Source organism: Dermacentor albipictus, chromosome 2 (assembly GCF_038994185.2).
Source record: "Dermacentor albipictus isolate Rhodes 1998 colony chromosome 2, USDA_Dalb.pri_finalv2, whole genome shotgun sequence".
NCBI lineage: Eukaryota > Metazoa > Arthropoda > Arachnida > Ixodida > Ixodidae > Dermacentor > Dermacentor albipictus.
This window is the reverse complement of record NC_091822.1, coordinates 14,701,170-14,721,696: the sequence shown is the minus strand read 5'-3', so window position 1 is coordinate 14,721,696 and position 20,527 is coordinate 14,701,170. Positions and strand designations below refer to the sequence as shown.

The following is a 20,527-nucleotide window of genomic DNA, read 5'->3' as shown; positions in this document are numbered from 1 at the left end:
TGCCGCAGTGGTGGCTACGGCTGCCAGCGGATCTGCGTGCGAGAGCGCCGGTCCGAGGCAGCGAGGTAATCAATATGGCAGCGGTGGTGGCTTTGATTAATGCCGTTTCGGACCTGCGGTCATGGCAAAACGTCCGGAAAATGGGACGGTGAAGAGTTCTTGCGTCCGAATTTCAGACGTTCTGATACATTGACTCTATGGGGTACGTGGCGGTGCCGCGAAGCCGTCCAAATTATCGGGAAACCGGAAAGTCGGTCATCGACACTGGCAACTCCTCCAGAAGACGACAGGCGGTTAAAGACGATTCATTACGATTCCTGTATGTTACACGAGCTAGCATTACCACGACTTGCGACCCTTTCAATAAAATCACAGCTAATTTTCCCTGATAAGAGGCCCAAATTCCATGAGTTTTCCCTGAATTTTTCCAGACTACTCAAAAACCCTGAGAATTCCCGGTTGGTAGACACCCTGGGACTAATCCAGACTGCTACTATTGTATTTTATTACATCAATATTTTTATTTATTATTTTATTTTCATTTATGTTTATTATTATTATTTACTTATATTTAGTATTATTTATTTATTTATATTGATTATTAATCAATATTTTATCTTTTTATTTTTCGCAATTTTATAACAAGTTCAATGAAATGGCTCTTTCAGATTTCTACTCTACTGCATGAATGGCTTGATGAAGCACACATGCCATAAGGCAAAATATATGTATACAGATGCTGCATTTAAGTGTACATTGCACAGCAATAACCACATGCATATAACAGGCCAATCACAAGTAAAATGCTTGTTATATTTCCAATGTTTCAACACAATATAGGGTTCCACCAGTTTTTAAGCGTTCATTCAAGGTCTTGCCCAAATGTCGATCCTTCAAACAAATACATTTATTTTTCAAGTTACAGTTTAAGCAGGCAATCAACAAACTAGTGCACTGCAAACACACCTCATGAAAGCACAACCCTCCAGCAACTGAAAGTCCTTTGTCATTTACCAGCTACTCTTAAACCGATTCTGTTAACCAGGTGCTGTTCTTTCACCACATGGAATCGTTTCCAGCTTCAGATTTTGGATGCTGTCGGACACAAAATGTCTGCAGAATGTACTTGCATTGACATAGAAAGGCAAAAACTGCACAAACTGGCATGAAGTTGGCACGGCCTCCTTCACTCTGGCCCTCACGTCCGCCGACATGTGACGGCTCGTCACGGCCAGCCACATCAAATGAGGAACCATTTCCAGAAGCCAATACAAAGGCTCGTCCTTGACAAGCGTCCTCCTGAGGCATATATGGGACAGCCCCAGCTTGCGACGACCCTTCAGTTGTCTCGAGACAGACATAAACACTTCCCCGGTGCAAGACGTATGGCCAAGAAACAGAAACCTGAGGTTCAGGCCATGGAGCAGGATCATTTCGACACCTCGATCGCTGATGTCAGTTCCCTCAATGTCCAGGGCAACCAGATTGCTGATAAGTGGCAAAATGTTGCTCAGGCCTCCGTCGTTGACCCGGTGGCAGCCTTCCAGGCTCAGTGCACGAAGCGAAGGCCACTGTTCGAGCCGGCCCAGCTCAACGCTTGACACAAGGTTGCAGTCAGCTAGGTCAAGCAGCTGCAGAGAGTGCAGGGCAGGCCGGCCAAATTCAGCACGAAAGAACTCGGCCGGATGGAAGAAGCAACTGCGCAGTGACAAGTGTGTCAGCAATGGTGGAAGGTCCGACACTGACATCTTGGTTGTTGTCATGTTGCGTGCGAGGAAGGCATCTGTGAGATGGAGTACCTGCCAAAAACAACACACAACAGTATATGAGCAAGCTAATTAGCGGTACCATCTTTATCTACACATTCAGGACAGAAGAATTATGGCAGGTAGAGACACTCCGCAGTGATGATGTGTGGTGTTTGGTGGCACAAGGGCTATGGCCAAAGAACGCCATGACATGTGGGAACGAACTGTCTGTGTTTATTGTATAAAATAATCTTTGTGTTGCAAATGGTAGATGCAATGTGGCTGTAAAGAGGTCTAAAATTGCGTCGCTGTTACACTGCTAACATATACAAGATCAAAATAATGACAATGACTCATAATCTGACCTGAGCCAAAAGCTTCTAGCGCGAAGTGAAACACGGACACAGAAAGGAGCAGACAGGAGGAGCGCAAACTCTCAACTAAATTTTTATTGAAACGAAGAACATATATAGGTGATTGCAAAAACCGCAGCATCAGAACATGACAATGTAAAAGCATCAGTTAAACATGTCAGTGGGTATGGAAGTCAAAGAACAAAAATTATTTTAGGTTAGTACACGTATTGCGAAGGTACTGGAATTCGCAATCTAACAGAGACAACGAAGCATGACTGACGCAAGTGTCTCCTAATCTTTTTATGTGGAAAGCCTCGATAATTTCCCTCGTGGTTTGGCATCTGTGTCTACAAAGAATTTTTGTGTCTTGAAAGAAAGGTTTGCATCCACAATCGAAACAATGTGCCGCTAAATGTGATGCGTTAGGGTTGTTTAGTGAATGTTTGTGTTCTTTTAGTCTAATGTTAATGCATCTACCACTCTGTCCAATGTAAGCTTTCCCACATTCGAGTGGAATCTGATAAACTATGCCCGTGTTGCAAGGCACTAAAGGGGACACATGTTTAACTCTGCAATCATCTTTTCTTTTTTTGCCTTCCTGTTCAAGTCTCCTATTTATCAAAGGGCACATGTTAGCCAACTTTCGTGGGGCCGAGAAAACGGTACTGACGTCATACCTATTGGCCACATTCCTTAAAGCATGGGATAATCTATGTACGTAGGGTACTACAGCAAACTTTGTTTCTTTTTTCTGTTTTTCTTGTTTCTTACCAGGGCTTTTAACCCATTTTACAAGTTTTTCGCAGGTTAGTGATAATAGATGCACGGGATAGCTAGCCTTTCCAAGCCTTTCTATCTGTTGTGAAAAACTTTGTTGCATATTGTGCGGACACGATTTAGTAATGGCAGACCTAAGAGTTGAATAAGCTATCCCCTGTTTAACAAGTTTAGAATGGCAAGAAGAAAATGCTAGCAGTGGCTTCTTGGCCCTAGGCGAATAATGCCAACAGACATGCTCATCCTGGAACATTAAGCACAGATCTAGAAATTGTAATTTGTTGCCCTGGATAATTTCTAGCGTGAAACCTAGGCCCCCACCACATTCCCTAAAAACCTTTAAAATATCCGTTGCTTTCTTGGTATAGTTATCGCGAGAACAAAACACCAGATAGTCGTCTACGTATCTAAACGCATGCACGGCCAATTCCTTAAGATTGTTTTGTAGTTTTCTATTAACGCGACTTAGGTAAATGTCACTCAAAACAGGCGCAACTTTAGAACCAATACAAACTCCTGATTTTTGTACATATATAGAACTACCCCATTTTACAACAGTATTCCCTATGTAAAACAACAACAGTTCTAAAAAAGATTCCACAGGCATCCCACAGTCCTGAGTAAACCGGAACTCATCATTGTTGAGCGTCAGTGCTTCTTTAACACTACACAGTAGTTCCGATTGCGGAAGCGAGTAAAAAAGGTCTTTAACATCAACACTGATCGCTGAGCATTTACCTGGATTATTTTCTGTTAGAAAGGCCACAATTTCTTTCGAATGTCTCATCAGGAAGGGGTCGTTAAGACGAACTGAAGACAATACATTATGCAAAAAGGTTGAGACAGCGTACTGCCAAGTTCCTTTTTCAGAAATAATGGCTCGAAATGGAACTTCTGGCTAAAACTGCTATAGCTAAAACCGCTATTGACAAAAATTTTGTTCCAAAAATTGCCAATTTAAAGAAAGTGAAAAAAACTGCAATTGATTTGCTTGAGAAATTTGGACTGGAGTGCCTCACGTCGGGAGTTAAACATTCCAAGGGTCTGCACCTCGAAATATTTTTTAGTGCTAAGACACATAAGCCGGAAGTCGCCCAACTGTCTATCCTTTTGCTGAGCCAAAAGTTTTGCTACGAAGGAGTGACATAACAAGGTTCATATAAGGACTACCACCCCGACAAAGCTCTTGAATTAAAGGGCTGAGAGGCACATACTGCAAAAACTTGTGTCACTGTGGCTACAGCTCCAAAGACGAGGCCGTGACCCAGCCAAGTTATTCCTAAAATGTTAAATTATTCTAAAAACTAAAAACTGTTTTTAAGTTAAAAAGCGGTTCACTACTGAGAAAAGAAAAGCTGGGTGAAGCAACGTTACTAGACTACTATGCTCAGTTTTCAAACTCCTGTGACTGCATGGACCCACCACCGATTCTCGCATCTCGTGGCGCTGCTGTCACACTTTGCTCAATCAGCACGGCACGGACCAGGCGTGGGAGCAGCTGTTGTTCCCGTAGTTTGGCGGTGTGTGTACATAGCAAGGGCCCAGTACATGGAGAAAGCGTTCAGGTTTATAACCACGGCCCGTTTTACGGACACCGCCATGTATGGGATAACAACAAGGGCGCGGTGGGAGTGGTATGCGACCACCGAGGCCACGTTACCTCCGCTGCATCGACCTGCCCCTGCACGATTACGGAAGCCGAAGAGCTGGCCAACGCGTTAGCCATCCTCGAAGGCCTACACGCAAGCCAACCACTGATGACCCTCACGGATTCCCAGCAGGCCTGGCGCAACTTCCTACAGGGAAGAATTGGAAGACCTGCTGTACAAGTCCTAGCCCACATACTCAAGGAGGAGCCTGAGGACTTCACCACCCAAACCATCATCTGGATACCGGGCCACACTGGAATTATGGGCAACATGCAGGCCGACAGAGCAGCTTGAGGATTCGTACATAACCGAGCACTCATCACGCTGGCTGCAGAAGACCCTATTGACCTCGAGTATTCAGCCATCGTGAACTATCACAGAAGATGTCGCTTGCGATATTCACCACGCCATCGCAATCTAAACACAGAGGATGCCGCTGCCTGGCGTAGGCTCCAGAGAGGCACTTACATGAACCTATACATATTACATCGCATACACCCCACAGCCTACAGGGACGAATGCCCGTGGTGTGGCGCCACACCAACCCTATACCACATTACATGGGAGTGCACACTACACAATATAGAACACCCCGAGAGAGCAATGGGAGGCAGTGCTGTCCAGCTTGGCCCTCGACGACCAGCTCAAGCTGATACAGAAAGCTGAGATGGCAAGAGCCAGTGGAGCCCTGGACTAGGGGCCCCAAGCATTAGCGGTTTTTCTGATTATTCTTTTAATAAAGTTCACCTATCTATCTATCTATCTATCTATGCGTGTTTTGATGCAGTGTGTGTGTTTTCTGAGATCGTCATAGCTTAAACGCGTTGTGCTGACTGTGGTGAGCAAGTGGACCATGCCGAAGTGCTGCGTTCCTGGCTGTACGAGCGGCTATGTGACTGATGCGTACAAATCAGCCCGGCATTTTTTCTCTGCTCCCAGTGATGAGACGCTTCGTTCCACGTGGAATGGGGCCATTCCGCGCACCGACAGAGTGCTCTCATCCAAGTCTAAGGTTTGTGACATCCATTTTCACGACCAAGTTATCCTCAAAAGCTACATGCATGTCATCAATGGAAATTTTCTTGAAATGCCGTGTGGAAAATGGACTCTCGCTGAAGGTGTCACCCTAAAGGTTTTTCCAAACCTACATTCCTACCTCTCCAAGCTACCCCAGAATAAGTCGAAAGAAAAAGGGAGCACTGGGAAGACTTCTCCAAGTGCTGTGCATGGTATCGAAGAGCACACTGACTTAAACAGGGAAGACATTGAGCTCGATCCGGACATTGGCTCCGCAGCTGTTCAAGAGCTCACATTCATGACGTAGAGCGTGTTGAGCTGCCACCTTCATGGCGAAAGATTATGCTTGGAGACGGCAGTGGTGTCTTTACTGCATTTTTCAGTCAGCTCGGCGAGCAGGGTTCTGCAAATAGAAAAATGTGTTTGCATAGGAGATGAAAAGCTGGCTACAGCAAGCGCACATGATGGGCGCATAGCAAAAGCGTTCTTGCATGTCAGCACCACCACTATTGACGACCTGAAAAAAATATTAACCCCCATCCACAGATTACATGTTTATCAAGGACAAGGTACACATGGAAGCAACTGCTACACATCTCGTAAGTGCAAAGTCCTTTCGTTGCAGGCAACCTGCGCACTCTGCCGCGCTCAGAAAAAGCGCATACAAGGAGACGCATCTAGGAAAAAGGAATGGCAAGTGCGGAGACAAAATAAACTTGAAAAATCTGAAGAGGAAGGCAATGAGAGCAGCAGCAGCAAGAATTGCGTTTTTGGACAATATCAAGAAGTTGAATGAGCAGCTGTCAGCTAACGATTCAGTGCAGTTGAAAAAAAGTACTTGAATCGCTGCCACCAATACAGCAGCTGGCTTTCGAGACATCTATGAGGCAAGTGCAAGCCAAAGACCCTCAAGGGATGCGATATACAGGAATGTGGGTGATGGACTGCCAGCTACTTCATATTGCGAGCCCGAAAGCACATGGTTTACTTCGCAGCATGAAACTTCTCCTACTTCCCATGAGCAGCTGGCTCAATCAGATAGTTTCAGGCATACCTCGCGAATATGGCTATAATTCAGTTGCCCACAAAACAATTCGCACCTTCTCTAAGGACAAGCCTGCTGTGCAGAGTTGTGGAACACTCATGCAGATGAAATTAAACTAAAAGAGTCAGTCCACTTTAACAGCTCAGCTTATAAGTTTGATGGATTTGTTGACTTTTCGACTCCAGAAGCACAAAGCAGAGTCATATCTGCGGACCATGCATTAGTTATTATGTTCATTCCTCTGTTCCACAAATTCATGCAGCCAGTGGCTTGCCACAATAGGTGCGGCTCCTGGTTTTGTGCTTGCTAAGCTGTTTCTAGAATGTGTTTTGCAGCTTGAATGTCATAGCGCATCGATTGTTGGTGTGGTCAGTGATGGTGCAGGGAATATAGGTCGGTGTGGACACATGTTGCAGTTTCAGGGAAGCTGACCAGTCCAGTTAACAAAACTCCACACCCTACCATTAAATATGGACATTTTCTTCATATCCTCTGTGATGTACTGCATATCAACAAGTATGTGAGCAATCATCTTCTGTCACATACATATGCGAAGGTAATAGTAACAAAATTTTTGAACATTTCAAATGGCATAAATATACTGTGCATTCTTCACATTTTGTTTAATCCGTTTTCAGGCAGGCCCTGACTGCATCAATTACAAGCATTATCAGCAACTTTATGAAAATGAGAAACAGGTGCAGCCGATAAGCTCACGGCCTCCCATGTCAACCCAGGAAAATTGGAGAAAATGAACGTGCGACTTGCAACACAAGTATGCTGCTTTTGCCTCTCAGCATTTTTTCACACGCCTTAATCCCATAGTATGGCAAGAAGATGGCGTAGATGGCGTATTGCATAGAGGTAGAGCATCCGCCTCGCGTGCATGAGGACCATGGTTCGAATACCGGTGCCGCGCAATTTTCCACCGAATTAAAAAAAAAATCAACGTGTTGATTAAATTGCACAAACAGGCCCGGAGTGCGGCCTGATCCCGGTGATGAGAACCGGTAACGCACTCCCTCACCAGAGCAGGATTGGCCACCCTGGTGCAGTACTTGGCCACAACCTCTCATATGAACACAACAATCAAACCCCGGCCCTCAGTCCCCAGCAGCTGCGAACCAACTGACCACGGCGGTGGTCAGACCTGCGACGCAGCAGAGGGTGCCAAGAATCCCTGGTTCTGGACAAGCGGCCATTAGAATCTGAACCTGGCAATGTTTGACGCTAGAACGTTACATAGTGAAGCGAGTCTAGCACTGCTATTGGCAGAATGAGAGGGCAGTAAATGGGATATAATAGGGCTCAGTGAAGTTAGAAAGACAAAAGAAGCATATACAGTGCTAAAAAGCGAGCACGTCCTGTGCTACCGGGGTTTAGCCGAGAGGCGAGAACTTGGAGTCGGATTCCTGATTAATAAGAATATAGCTGGTAACGTACAGGAATTCTATAGCACTAACGAGAGGGTGGCAGGTCTTGTTGTGAACCTTAATAAGAGGTACAAATTGAAGGTCATACAGGTGTATGCCCCTACATCCAGTCCACGAAGTCAAAAGCTTCTATGAAGATGTAGAATCGGCGATGGGTAAGGTCAAAACAATATACATTGTACTGATGGGCAACTTCAATGCCAATTAGGTAAGAAGCAGGCTGGAGACAAGGCAGTGGGGGAATATGGCATAGGCACTACGAATAGCAGGGGAGAGTTATTAGCAGACTTTGCAGAACAGAATAATACGTGAATAATGAATACCTTGTTCCGCAAGCGGGATAGCCGAAAGTGGACATGGAGGAGCTCGAATGACCAGACTAGAAATGAAATAGACTTCATACTCTGTGCTAACTCTGGCATCATACAAGATGTGGACATGCTCGGCAAGGTGCGCTGCAGTGACCACAGGACGGTAAGAATTCGAATTAGCCTAGACCTGAGAAGGGAACGGAAGAAACTGGTACATAAGAAGCCGACCAATGAGTTAGCGGTAAGAGGGAAAATAGAGGAATTCCAGAAGAAGCTACAGAACAGGTACTCGGCTTTAACTCAGGAAGAGGACCTTAGTGTTGAAGCAATGAACGACAATCTTGTGAGCATCAATAAGGAGTGTGCAATAGAAGTCGGTGGCAACTCCGTTAGGCAGGATACCAGTAAGCTATCGCAGGAGACGAAAGATATAATCAAGAAACGCCAATGTATGAAAACCAATTACCCTACAGCTAGAATAGAACTGGCAGAACTTTCGAAGTTAATCAACAAGGGTAAGACAGCTGACATAAGGAAGTATAATACGGATAGAATTGAACAGGCTCTCAGGAACGGAGGAAGCATAAAAGCAGTGAAGAAGAAACTAGGAATAGGCAAGAATCAGATGTATGCGTTAAGAGACAAAGCCGGCAATATCATTACTAATATGGATGAGATCGTTCAAGTGGCTGAGGAGTTCTATAGAGATCTATACAGCACCAGTGGCACCCATGACGATAATGGAAGAGTGAATAATCTAGAGGAATTTGAAATTCCACAAGTAACGCCAGAAGAAGTAAAGAAAGCCTTGGGAGCTATGCAAAGGGGGAAGGCAGCTGGGGAGGATCAGGTAACAGCAGATTTGTCGAAGGATAGTGGGCAGATTGCTCTAGAAAAACTGGCCCCCCTGTATACGCAATGCCTCATGACTTCGAGCGTACCGGAATCTTGGAAAAACGCTAACATAATCCAAATCCACAAGAAAGGGGATGCCAAAGGCTTGAAAAATTATAGACCGATCAGCTTACTGTCTGTTGCCTACAAAGTATTCACTAAGGTAATTGCAAATAGAATCAGGAACACCTTAGACTTCCGTCAACCAAAGGACCAGGCAGGATTCCGTAAAGGCTACTCAACAATAGACCATATTCACACTATCAATCAGGTGATAGAGAAATGTGTGGAATATAACCAACCCTTATATATAGCTTTCATTGATTATGAGAAAGCGTTTGATTCAGTCGAAACCTCAGCAGTCATGGAGGCAATGCAGAATCAGGGTGTAGACGAGCTGTATGTAAATATATTGAAAGATATCTATAGCGGCTCCACAGCCACCATAGTCCTCCATAATGAAAGCAACAAAATCCCAATAAAGAAGGCAGGGAGATACGATCTCTCCAATGCTATTCACAGCGTGTTTACAGGAGGTATTCAGAGACCTGGATTGGGAAGAATTGGGGATGAGAGTTAATGGAGAATAGCTTAGTAACTTGCGATTCGCTGATGATATTGCCTTGCCTAGTAACTCGGGGGACCAACTGCAATGCATGCTCACTGACCTGGAGAGGCAAAGCCGAAGGGTGGGTCTAAAAATTAATCTGCAGAAAACTAAAGTAATGTTTAACAGCCTCGGAAGAGAATGGCAGTTTACGATAGGTAGCGAGGCACTGGAAGTGGTAAGGGAATACATCTACTTAGGACAGGTAGTGACTGCGGATCCGGATCATGAGACGGAAATAATCAGAAGAATAAGAATGGGCTGGGGTGCGTTTGGCAGGCATTCTCAGATCGTGAACAACAGGTTTCCATTATCCTTCAAGAGATAAGTATATAACAGCTGTGTCTTACCAGTACTCACGTACGGGGCAGAAACCCGGAGGCTTAAGAAAAGGGTTCTGCTGAAATTGAGAATGACGCAACGAGCTATGGAAAGAAGAATGATAGGCGTAACGTTAAGGGATAAGAAAAGAGCAGATTAGGTGAGGGAACAAATGCGAGTTGATATCTTAGTTGAAATAAAGAAAAAGAAATGGGCATGGGCAGGACATGTAATGAGGCGGGAAGGTAACCGATGGTCATTAAGGGTTACAGACTGGATTCCAAGAGAAGGGAAGCGTAGCAGAGGGCGGCAGAAAGTTAGGTGGGCAAATGAGATTAAGAAGTTTACAGGGACAACATGGCCACAATTAGTACATGGCCGAGGCAGTTGGAGAAGTATGGGAGAGGCCTTTGCCCTGCCGTGGGCGTAATCAGGTTGATGATGATGATGGGAGAATATTCCTTGATATTTGTTCATCATATGCCTTAAGACAATTTCTTGTCTTGAATTTTATTTCAGCTATTCAGTAGGAGTATTGCCATTGGACTGAAGTCCTACAGAGATCAACGTGAACGAGGGTTTGAAGGGACCGAGGGCACAGAGAAGTTTACGCTACTGATGATCTAGTTGTTCAGTGCTCTGAATGCTAAGTGTCCCATTGAAGGCATTCACAGAAACTCTCCAAAGATAAAAGTAAGTTCTTTTTATGGTTATTGTAGCTGAAATATTTAAACAGTACTGGAAGGTCATTAAGCTATCTTGTGGCACTTTTTTCTATCCCTTTTCCCTACATTTCTTATGTGCAATAGACACAAAAAGGCATTTCATTTGAATACATTGCCATTACTGCAAATAAGTGCCACACAATGCTTTACTCTCTTTGTAGGTCATTAGAGACTTCCTTGACCCAACAGAGAGAAACAGTATTCGAGAAAATACAAAGATGTTCACATTACAGCAAACAACTGAGTCACTTCGTGTGACCCTTATGCCTATTTGGACATCACTCTGCTGTACCATAAGGAAGTTGCGCATGTGCTCCCAGCAAAGCTGAATCGAGACCCTCTGGAGGTGAGTGAAAGCAGCAATTTTTTTTCATGTATCTCAGACTCTTTGCAACAAATCTTAAAACTCTGTACTCTTATTTACAGTGTTTCTTCGTAGTCGTGAGAAGCTTTGGCGGCGATGAAGATCACCCCACAATTGCATGTTTTAGTCACATCTTCAGGCTCCTTCGCTTCTTCACACCGCCAAAGACAGCAACAAAAGGGAATTGTTCCGGTGATGCAGACCTTGTACTCATTCCTACTGAGGAGAGCCTCAATGCAGTCAAGTTGGCAGCTCTTGCCCAGAAGCAGGCTCGGCAAGAAAGGCTGGCTGGTATTCCTCATAACATTCAACTGCGGGAACATGAGCCCGATGATGAATTCCAGCACAACTACAATTGGCCTATCGCAAGAAATGCAGTCTTATATTATCTTGCAGGGGTACTGCGGACGTGCCATTTGTCGTTTGACAGCATTCAAGAAAGAGCACGGGTAACCACAGGCTGATAGTTCCCGCCGTACCACGCTTACGTCGGATGCGTAGTCTTCTTGTCTCGTGCATATTTTCTCCGCGCGTCGTAGAAGCGTCGAAACCACTGCCCTTTTGTGAGAAGCAGGTTGTGAACGATCGGTTGGCCATACGCCTGACGAAGGTTAATGAAGTTCAGTGTTTGACGGAAGCCCGTCTGGTCGGGATGAGAAAAGAAGACGTTTCGGCTCCCACACGGGAGCCTTGTTCACAAAGAAAAAAAGACGTTTCGGCTCCCACACGGGAGCCTTGTTCACTGTTCACGGGAGCCTTGTTCACTCTTTTCAGCCTAGGGATCCAGGCTGAAAAGAGGGGTTAGAAGTGGACACTTTTAATGTAGCTAAAGTGTGCTAGTGTGCTCCGGCTGGTACGAGTACCCCTTGTTCCATGCAAATAAGTTTGCGTTTACAATGTAAATAAACCCCGTTCCATTCCTCATCCTCTCATACTCTTCACAAAAAAAGCAACCCTCATCAAGCTCGGACGATGGCGTCGCCCCCTTAGCCTCTGTGTGATGCCCCGGTAGCGTAGGCCAGCTGCCCGTTACAAGATGCACCGGCAGTGTAGGCCAAACTCCAACGCCATGACACTTGAATCCTACACTGCCCAGTTAGACAATTTATTTAAGCCAACCTGTACTTGTTGCTCACAGATACTAAGACTACATGATTTGTAACCTTTTGGATGTCATCCATATATAGAGAATAAAGCATTGTACATGGTAACACAGTATCGAGCAAGTTCATTTTGACAACAAATAGAGCACAGCTCAGCACACTACCTTGTGGCACAAAAGTCTCCTGTGTAAATGGATGAGACAGGTAGTTACCAACTCGAACATGGAATGTGTGGATCGAGAGATAACTGAATCAAACATGCTTTCTGCATATCTAAAAATACCGATAAGAAAAACTGTTCAAGCACAAAGGCATCACAGATATTTGTCTCAATGCAGACAAGGGGATCTGTAGCGGATCTACCTTTACTGAAACTGCCCTGCAAGGGATCTAGTGTTTTGTTGGTTTCAAAAAAAATGGGTCAGGCGCTGGTTAGTCATTTTCTGAAGGAGTTTGCACGTGGAACTTCCTTGTTAGAGCTATAGGCCTATAACTGCAGGCAAAAGCCGGGTCCTTGCCCTCTTTGAGAATAGGAATTATTATTGCCTCTTTCCAGGCAGTTGGGATGTAGCCACCATTGAATATGGAGTTAAAAACTGACAGCAGTATTTTGTGGGTTTCAGGGTGTATTTGATCATGTTGTAAGCTATTGTTTCTTCCTGGCGTCAACTTGTTACAACAACTCAGTGAAGCCTGAAATTTCGCCATGGTAAATGGACGTTTGTATGATTCATTCTTTGTTATTTTCTGATTTAGTGGCAACTGCTGTGCTTGCCGCTGGTATCATAGAAATGTATGTGTAATCAGCCGAACTGGAAACATACTTATAGTGGGCACCTAGAAAATGAGCCTGGCCAAGCTGGCATTTCTAAGTTCCCCAAATTTTCCAGGTTTTCCCTGAATGCCTTTGCAAAATTCCCTGAGTTACACAGAATTTTGTTATATGTCGAGACAGGCTGACAGCATGTCGCCCGATGCTGTCACATCCCAGCCGAAGTAACATGTCGTGTTTGGTGTTAGTTGGAAACAAGCTGCGATAGCTGTTGTCTTAGTGTAAAAGTGAATTGACAACGTCAGTGCAAAGGTTTAAAGGTGTGTTTTGTTTCGTCCCAGTTGCCATGTCTTTCTATAATGAGCAGAAGGTAAACATGATCCTTGCCTTGGGATCTGCAAATGGCAACAAGAGGAAGGCTGCAAATATATATATCAGTAATGGAAGTGTGGCTGTAGACCAAACACATCGACTATCAGAAATTATGAAAACCTGGAACAAACCGGCAGCTTCAAGAAACAACGGCCGAGGACTCCATCTTTGAGTCCTAGCCTATGCATGGATGTTCTAGCATGCATGGCTTCAAACCCTCATGCTAGCATGCGGGACGTGGCCACCCAGACACCAATTCCCAAGTCATCAGTTTGGAGGATTCTAAATGACAGCCTTTCACCCGTACTACCTTAACCAACATTAATGCTTAGAAGATAGGAACCTGTAGAATTGTCTAATTTCTCGAATTAGGTAATCACAAAGGGCGATGGGTCACTGAACTTCTTGAGCAACATCATGTGCACAGATGAAGCCAATTTTCACAAGAACGCCTACATAAATTTGCACAATGCACACTATTGGAGGGACTCCAATCTAACTGAGTAAAGCGCAGTCGGCACCAGTACCAGTGGTTGCTCAAGGTGTGGTTTGGAATTTACGCCGGTGCTATCATCAGTCCCATCTTCGATCACACACTGAAAACTGGACAGCGTTACATGAACGAAATCCTAGAAGGAGTGGTGGATGAGTTTCTCATTGAAGTCCCACTGTCACGTCTTCCACTTCTGTGGTATCAGCAAGATATGGTACCTGCACACAGCAGCAGTTGAGCATGAAACTAGCTGAATATGACTTTTCACGCGCAATAGATTGGAAGGCACAGGCCGGTAAATTGGGCGACTAGGTCACCTGACCTCTCCCCAGTCGATTTCTTTTTTTTTCTGGTTATGTGAAAGATCGTGTTTACATGATTTAGACAATGTCAGACGAGCTCAGGGCAAGGATAATGGATGTGTACCATAGAATTCCGGCGTCGGTCATCAAGAAAGCCACTGCAGATGTGATAAAACGGACACAGTACTGCGCAGCTACAAAAGGAGACGTATTCGAATACGTCCTCTAGGCTGGTTCATAGATAAGAAGGGCATGCCGTAATCTGATGGTTTTCTTTTGTTCATTTTTTTCTGTATTTTTCTTTTTGTGCAGACACCGTAAATGCCAATTTGGCTCATTTAGAAGTGGTATATTTACTTTCTTGAAAATATCGGCTTTACCTTTTCTCTACACGTTGGTTGCTTCTTGGTTTGTTTACTTTGCTTTTATGTTTTGACACGAACCTGTTTTTGCAGCACGTATACACTTTAATGAAAAATAAAACACTCACTTTCATTTGGCTTTGGTCCGAAGCAAGTTTCTGGTGCGAAATATACCGTATACACTCGTGTAAGAGCCGCACTTTTTTTCCGCGATTTTGATGGGGCGCGGCCCTTCTATGGAAGTGTGGAATTTTTGTTCAATTTTCGATTCACGTATGGGAAAACCTGTTTAATCGTGCCATATATACCTGACAATGCGATATCTGGCATCTAGCTGCGGACATACTTGCTAAATGTCTTCATCAGTATCACTGCTCGGGCTCAGCTCGTCGCCGCTGCTCGGGCCATCCGCATGTTCATGTATCCAATCGTCCTCAGTGCCATCCATGGCATTGGAAATCCCGGTGACCTTAAAACTCTTTACAATAATGTCCATGGGGCCCTTACGCCACACGTTTAAAATTCAAGAGCAGACCAGCTGAAGTGACGCCCTCCTTAGTCGTCCGGTTGGCGTTTTCTTGTGGTGGCCTGCTGCCATCCATTCAGAGTACTGACGTCTGAATTCTGCCTTAAACGGCCTCTCAATAGAGACATCCAGTGGTTGCAGCATGCTTGTTAATCCACCGGGTATGACCGCCAGATGCGTACAAGCTTCTGTAAGACGAGCCTTCACACGTTCTGAGAGGTGGCCATGAAAGCTGTCCAATAAGAGCCCGGCCTTCCGTCGCAGCAGGCCTCCCGGCCGGATATCCCACACCATTTTCACCCAGTCCACCACTAGTTCATTGGACATCCAGCCCTTTTCTTGGAATCTGACGATGCCATTCGGCAAGCTCTCCTTGGGTAGCGTCTTTCACTTAAACACTACGTACAGGGGTGAAGCTTCCTTCCGTCCACTGTGACAGATAGCATTACAGCGCAATGCTGACGCTCGGCACCGGTCGTGCGCACAAGGATGCTCTTCGCGCTGGTTTGGTTGACCGTCATGTTCTCAGAAGCATTGAACCAAACAGGCGTTTGGTCCGCGGTTCCTATCTGGTGTAGGTGGTACTTGTGCTCCGCTCGCAGCACGTTAACATAGCGGCGAAACTTGATCACTTTGTGATTGTACTTGCGTGGAAGTCTTTGGCAGAGTGTTGTCCAGCAGCGGATGCTGTGTTGTCGTTTCATAAATCTCAGACGCCATCCCTCACTTTCCTTGAAATCCGTAGGCGAAATGTTCATGTGGCATGTGATTGCAAGGGCCTTGACACGGAGCATCTCCGTTGACAATGCGTAGCCGTCTTTCCTGATGTCCGTGACATATTTCATGAGCTCCCTCTCGAGTGTTGGAAATTTGCAAGGCTTGGTGCGGAATGCTTTCCTAGTCTTGTTTGTTGCGGCCATCTTCCTTTTGGTCGCGCCAGCAATGCAGACACTTATCGTCGACGTGGAAATTCCAGCTAGCTGCATGTTTTCCATTCTGTTCGGCGTATGCAACAAAAAAGTTTGAACGCAGCATCGTACGTGCTAAGCGTTTTTTCTTTTCCATCGCAAGCGGTTGTGCTACAGGCAGTTATCAAAATGAACAACAGCACAAAGCATCACAGGCGCCGGTGAGAAAAGCGACAAGATCTCCCAGATAGTGCCGCACCCGAAGCTCACAGACAGCGTCACGTGAGAAAGCCGCAGGACAGCTATTGCCATCTGGTGGCTCCCACGAAATGCGCCATAGGCAAGACGCGACGATGCTGCCGTTTGCTAGCGGTATTTTAAATTTTTTTTTCAAAATTTGGACTGCCAAGTTGGGGGGAGCAGCCCTTACACGAGCGCGGCCCTTAATCGAGTGTATATGGTAGATCTGCACACACTCTTACGATGCAGTGTGAGCGAATCCGGGATTTGGACTATTCTGTACATGCCTATTACATTGCTTTTCGCATTTCGTGAGTGATTAGAGCGGCGCTTCGGCCGCGTTATCAAGGCGCTTTTCTTATCAATGTGATCAGTCGGCCTTGAGAGACGGATGATAAGTGTGACGTAAAATTAGAGGAAGCAACTGCGACAGGCAATGCAGTTGCTTTCAACCAGCTTATTTGAGGGTGCTGCTTTATGATGCGGGTGGGAGCGCACTCACATGGTATTTTTCATACTTCATGCGGCCTTTTTTTGGCCAGTCGGGAAAATATTGTGCGCAATTAGTATGTTGTTTAAAACACTACAGTTAGATGTTGATTTGGGGTGCCTACAAATGCCTCATTGACACTTTCAAAATTAGGACAGTACTTCTTGAGTTAGATCATTAATTCCAATTACCGAATTAAATCTGAATAATGAAAATTACTGGCGGCTACTCCACTGTACTGGAAACTAAGTTTTCTTCGAGTGACACAACTGCTCTTTTTTTAAGTCTTGGCACATGATAGTAGGGGAACACTGTACAATTGACTCAGTAACCGAAATGAGGCCAAGCCGGATTCACTCGAAATCAGACTCAATAGCAGTCATGAGCAGGAGCGCTTACACTTGGACTCACAGAAAAAAAAAAGACAGAGACGCCGTAGTTTTGCCAGAAAGGCGAAGCGGTATTTGTGATAGCCAAGTAGGCGACAATTACATGAAGGAAGATTACACCACCGAGAGGACTTGGGCTGTGAAATTGAACTGTCCCCTACTATGAGGTCTTGTATATAATACTGACACAGCGCTGTCACTTCAGCACTCAATTCTTCGAGGTCACACGAAGTTTCTTCAAGTGCAACAAATATATATATATATATATATATATAAGGGGTGTGCAAATATTGAAATTTTCGAATACGAATCGAATATGAATAAGGCAAAAAACTGTCTTCGAATATCGAATATGTACGTACGTAGTATTAAAAAGTTGCAAAATGTGGTAACAATAGCTTTATAAAGCTTGTTAAAAATATAGCATTTTACAACGCTGCTGCAGGTTAAAAAGACACTCATTACAGATAATGCACACAGGTAATGACAGGTAATGCTCTCAGTCAAGTAATGCACTTTTTAGTGATTATCATGAAGGAAAACTAACTGCTCAACATGTTCAGAAAGTAAACGCGCTGTATGCACTGTGACAACAATTCAAACGGTAGAAAAGACTTTCACTTGGAACTGAGGTGGCAGCGATGGCGAAGAACTTGTGGGCGAGTACGTGAAGCGGCCAATGGACTGCTACCACTCACAAGGATCCTTGCCCCTTTCGAGAAGATGCTTTTCCGTATAGTGTGTAACTTCCCTCTGAGAGGCAGATACCAAATGTGCGTTCTCCTTGTTCATCACTAGACCGTCAAAAGCTTTCCATACAGTGGACACCAGGACACGACGCTGGCATGCACTGGGTTCTACGCGAGCTGCGCGGAGCTCCCTTGTTGCAATGCCAGATAATCTAACCAGACGCCTGATGAACTTAAAGCTTGGATCAAGAAACAGGTTGACCACTTCGTCAAATTTTCACTCAGCGAAACAAGTCTTGACAGATTTTGCGAGATTGTCAGCAAACGCTGAGTTGCCTTTGCAATCTTCGAGGCAATGCAGCATTCCAAAAATAATTGGAATTTGACAGGACAATGAGGGGTACTTTCCAGCACTTAAGATCACAGTTGCGTCAAATAAGGTCTTCGATGCCTCCAAAAACTCCACTGCATCTCTTCACTTTGCAGAGTTAAAGGTATCTAAGCTCGTGTCCGAAAAGGTGAGCTCAAGTCTGATAGACTCTTAGATTTCAAGGAGCCCTGAGAGGATGAGGTACTGACTGTTCCATCTTGTGTCAACATCCTACACAACATAGAGCACGTCTTTGTTCAGCTACGTCTGCAGATCGATCAGTCTTTTGTGTGCACTAGGGCTATGCTTGCAGTTCCCTACAATCGCTTTAGCCTACTTGCAGAGTGTGTTGATTGTCCGAGTACACGACATTTCATTGCTGATCACTAGGTGCAGAGTGTGCGCAAAGCAGGCTCGCTGGAGCTAAAGCAGTCTCCTGGCAGCCGCTCGGATATTGCAGCCGCTCGGATATTGCGGCCGCTTGGATATTGTGGCCGCTGTTCGTCACGATGTACTTCACGCAGTCGATTGGTATCTCCCAGTCGGTGCATAGCTGCTCCAATGACGCAGCTATGTTCACAGCCGTGTGACTCTCCGGCATGTTTCGCGTGTTCAAAGTCAACTTTTTCATGTCGAACTTCACCGCAGGAAAATGACACGTGAGGCTTACAAACCCCTCGTTGGCATGCGACGTCCAGATATCGCTCGTAATAGCGAGAGTGCTTGTTCCATGTTCAAGTACTTTTAGCAGCTCGTGTCGTACCTTTGCTGTTGTGTCGTTGTACATGCGCGGGACGAGCACACGCGACAATTTTATTCGAGGTGGCTGACTGTAGCACGACTCTACAGCTGCTTCGACCAGTGCTTTGAACTGATGTGGCAGAAATGGTGAAGAAATGAATGGCTGCCACATTCTGGTGAAGTGCGTTTTCTTTCTTTGGAAACAATGACTGCTGTCTCTGCTGAAGTATGTCATCCAGTGTCGGTTGATTTTTCAATGGAGGACTTGCAGTGGCCTCTTTTTGGTACTCTTCCATCACCAGAGGGTGCTGCTTCATCTGATTTTGAATAGTAGTGGTCATTCCTGCTGGTATTTCAAGAGTATGTTCGCACGACTTGCACCGCGCTGTTGACGGCGAGAGCTTTGTGTAGTGCCACCAAAGGAGACTTCTTCCGGCTTTCTTTTCTTGCTTGCTCGGTGGCTCGTCACCTGCAGTTGATGCCATTCTTAGAGAACACACCTGATCGAGGGCTGTATCAGCACTGAGATAGTTGCAAATAGCGCAGTGGCGAAGTTAGCGTGTTTTGCGTTTGTCTCAAGAAGCAGCGCAGCAGGTAGCAGAGAGCCGCGATTACATAAGAAAGGCGGGAACACAAGGCGGGAGTTGCCGATGGCGATGCAACGTTCTCCTCGGACATATTTATTTCTTTTTAATTTCCAAACATCTAAAGATTGTCCTGGTAACGCTTTGGGGGTACATATTTCATCGCATATAGTTACAGAGCTTTAAAGGACATCATATATGGTTATGAAAGAGCCATAGAATAAAGGTTGGTAAAAATAAACTGAAACTGATCGTGTCTCACGGGCGTCATGCAGATAGACTGAATCAGAGCATACAAATAATGAGCCGGTCATGCGAAGTTCTCAGTGAATAAACATGTTCTGAGGAGAACGCGGAGCAACCATATAATTCGTTACTTCTTCAATTATTCCGCCTGTCAGAATATTCGCCGTTTCTACCGTTATTGGGCCATCTTCGAATATTCGGGAATTTCTGAATATGCATTTCTCGAATCGAATATGCTTCGAATAAGGAAAATATTCGATTCGTATTCGAAATTTCGAATGTTCGCACAACCCTATATATATATATATATAGAGAGAGAGAGAGAGAGAGAGATAAATAAAGTATGGAGTTCGGAAAGCTGATCGGACCCCCCCCCCCCAGATAAATGAAAACTCTCCGTCTACGTAAGCCATCATTTGTCATTTCAGTTGTTCTAGTAAAACAGCATTGCCTTAAACACTGCCAATTATGTATAGAAAATTCAATGATAAAACACTGTAAAGTTTTCGTCATTTGTTATTAAAAGACTGACCCGATGTATACAATGAAAGTAACACAAAATTAAGTTACATCATTTTCATACAAAACTTTCCAAGTATATATGATACTCCATTCCCATTAGTGTGCTGTGATAAATATAAGAAGTCTAAGAAACCTTGGATATACAAGGTGTTGTACAAACAAATTGTTAAT

General features: G+C 44.9%; 1 protein-coding gene across 2 annotated transcripts in view; it reads right to left on the bottom strand.

Moving 5' to 3' along the window:
• Positions 1–885: 885 nt before the first annotated feature.
• LOC135910904 (F-box/LRR-repeat protein 12-like) overlaps positions 886–20,527 on the bottom strand; it is a 90,314-nt gene continuing 70,672 nt past the window's right edge. For both annotated transcript variants that reach the window (XM_065442971.2, XM_065442970.2), the window contains one exon: positions 886–1,799. In XM_065442971.2, coding sequence (XP_065299043.2) covers positions 1,038–1,799 — 762 coding nt within the window. In that variant the 3' untranslated portion in view covers positions 886–1,037. The remainder of the gene's footprint in view (positions 1,800–20,527) is intronic.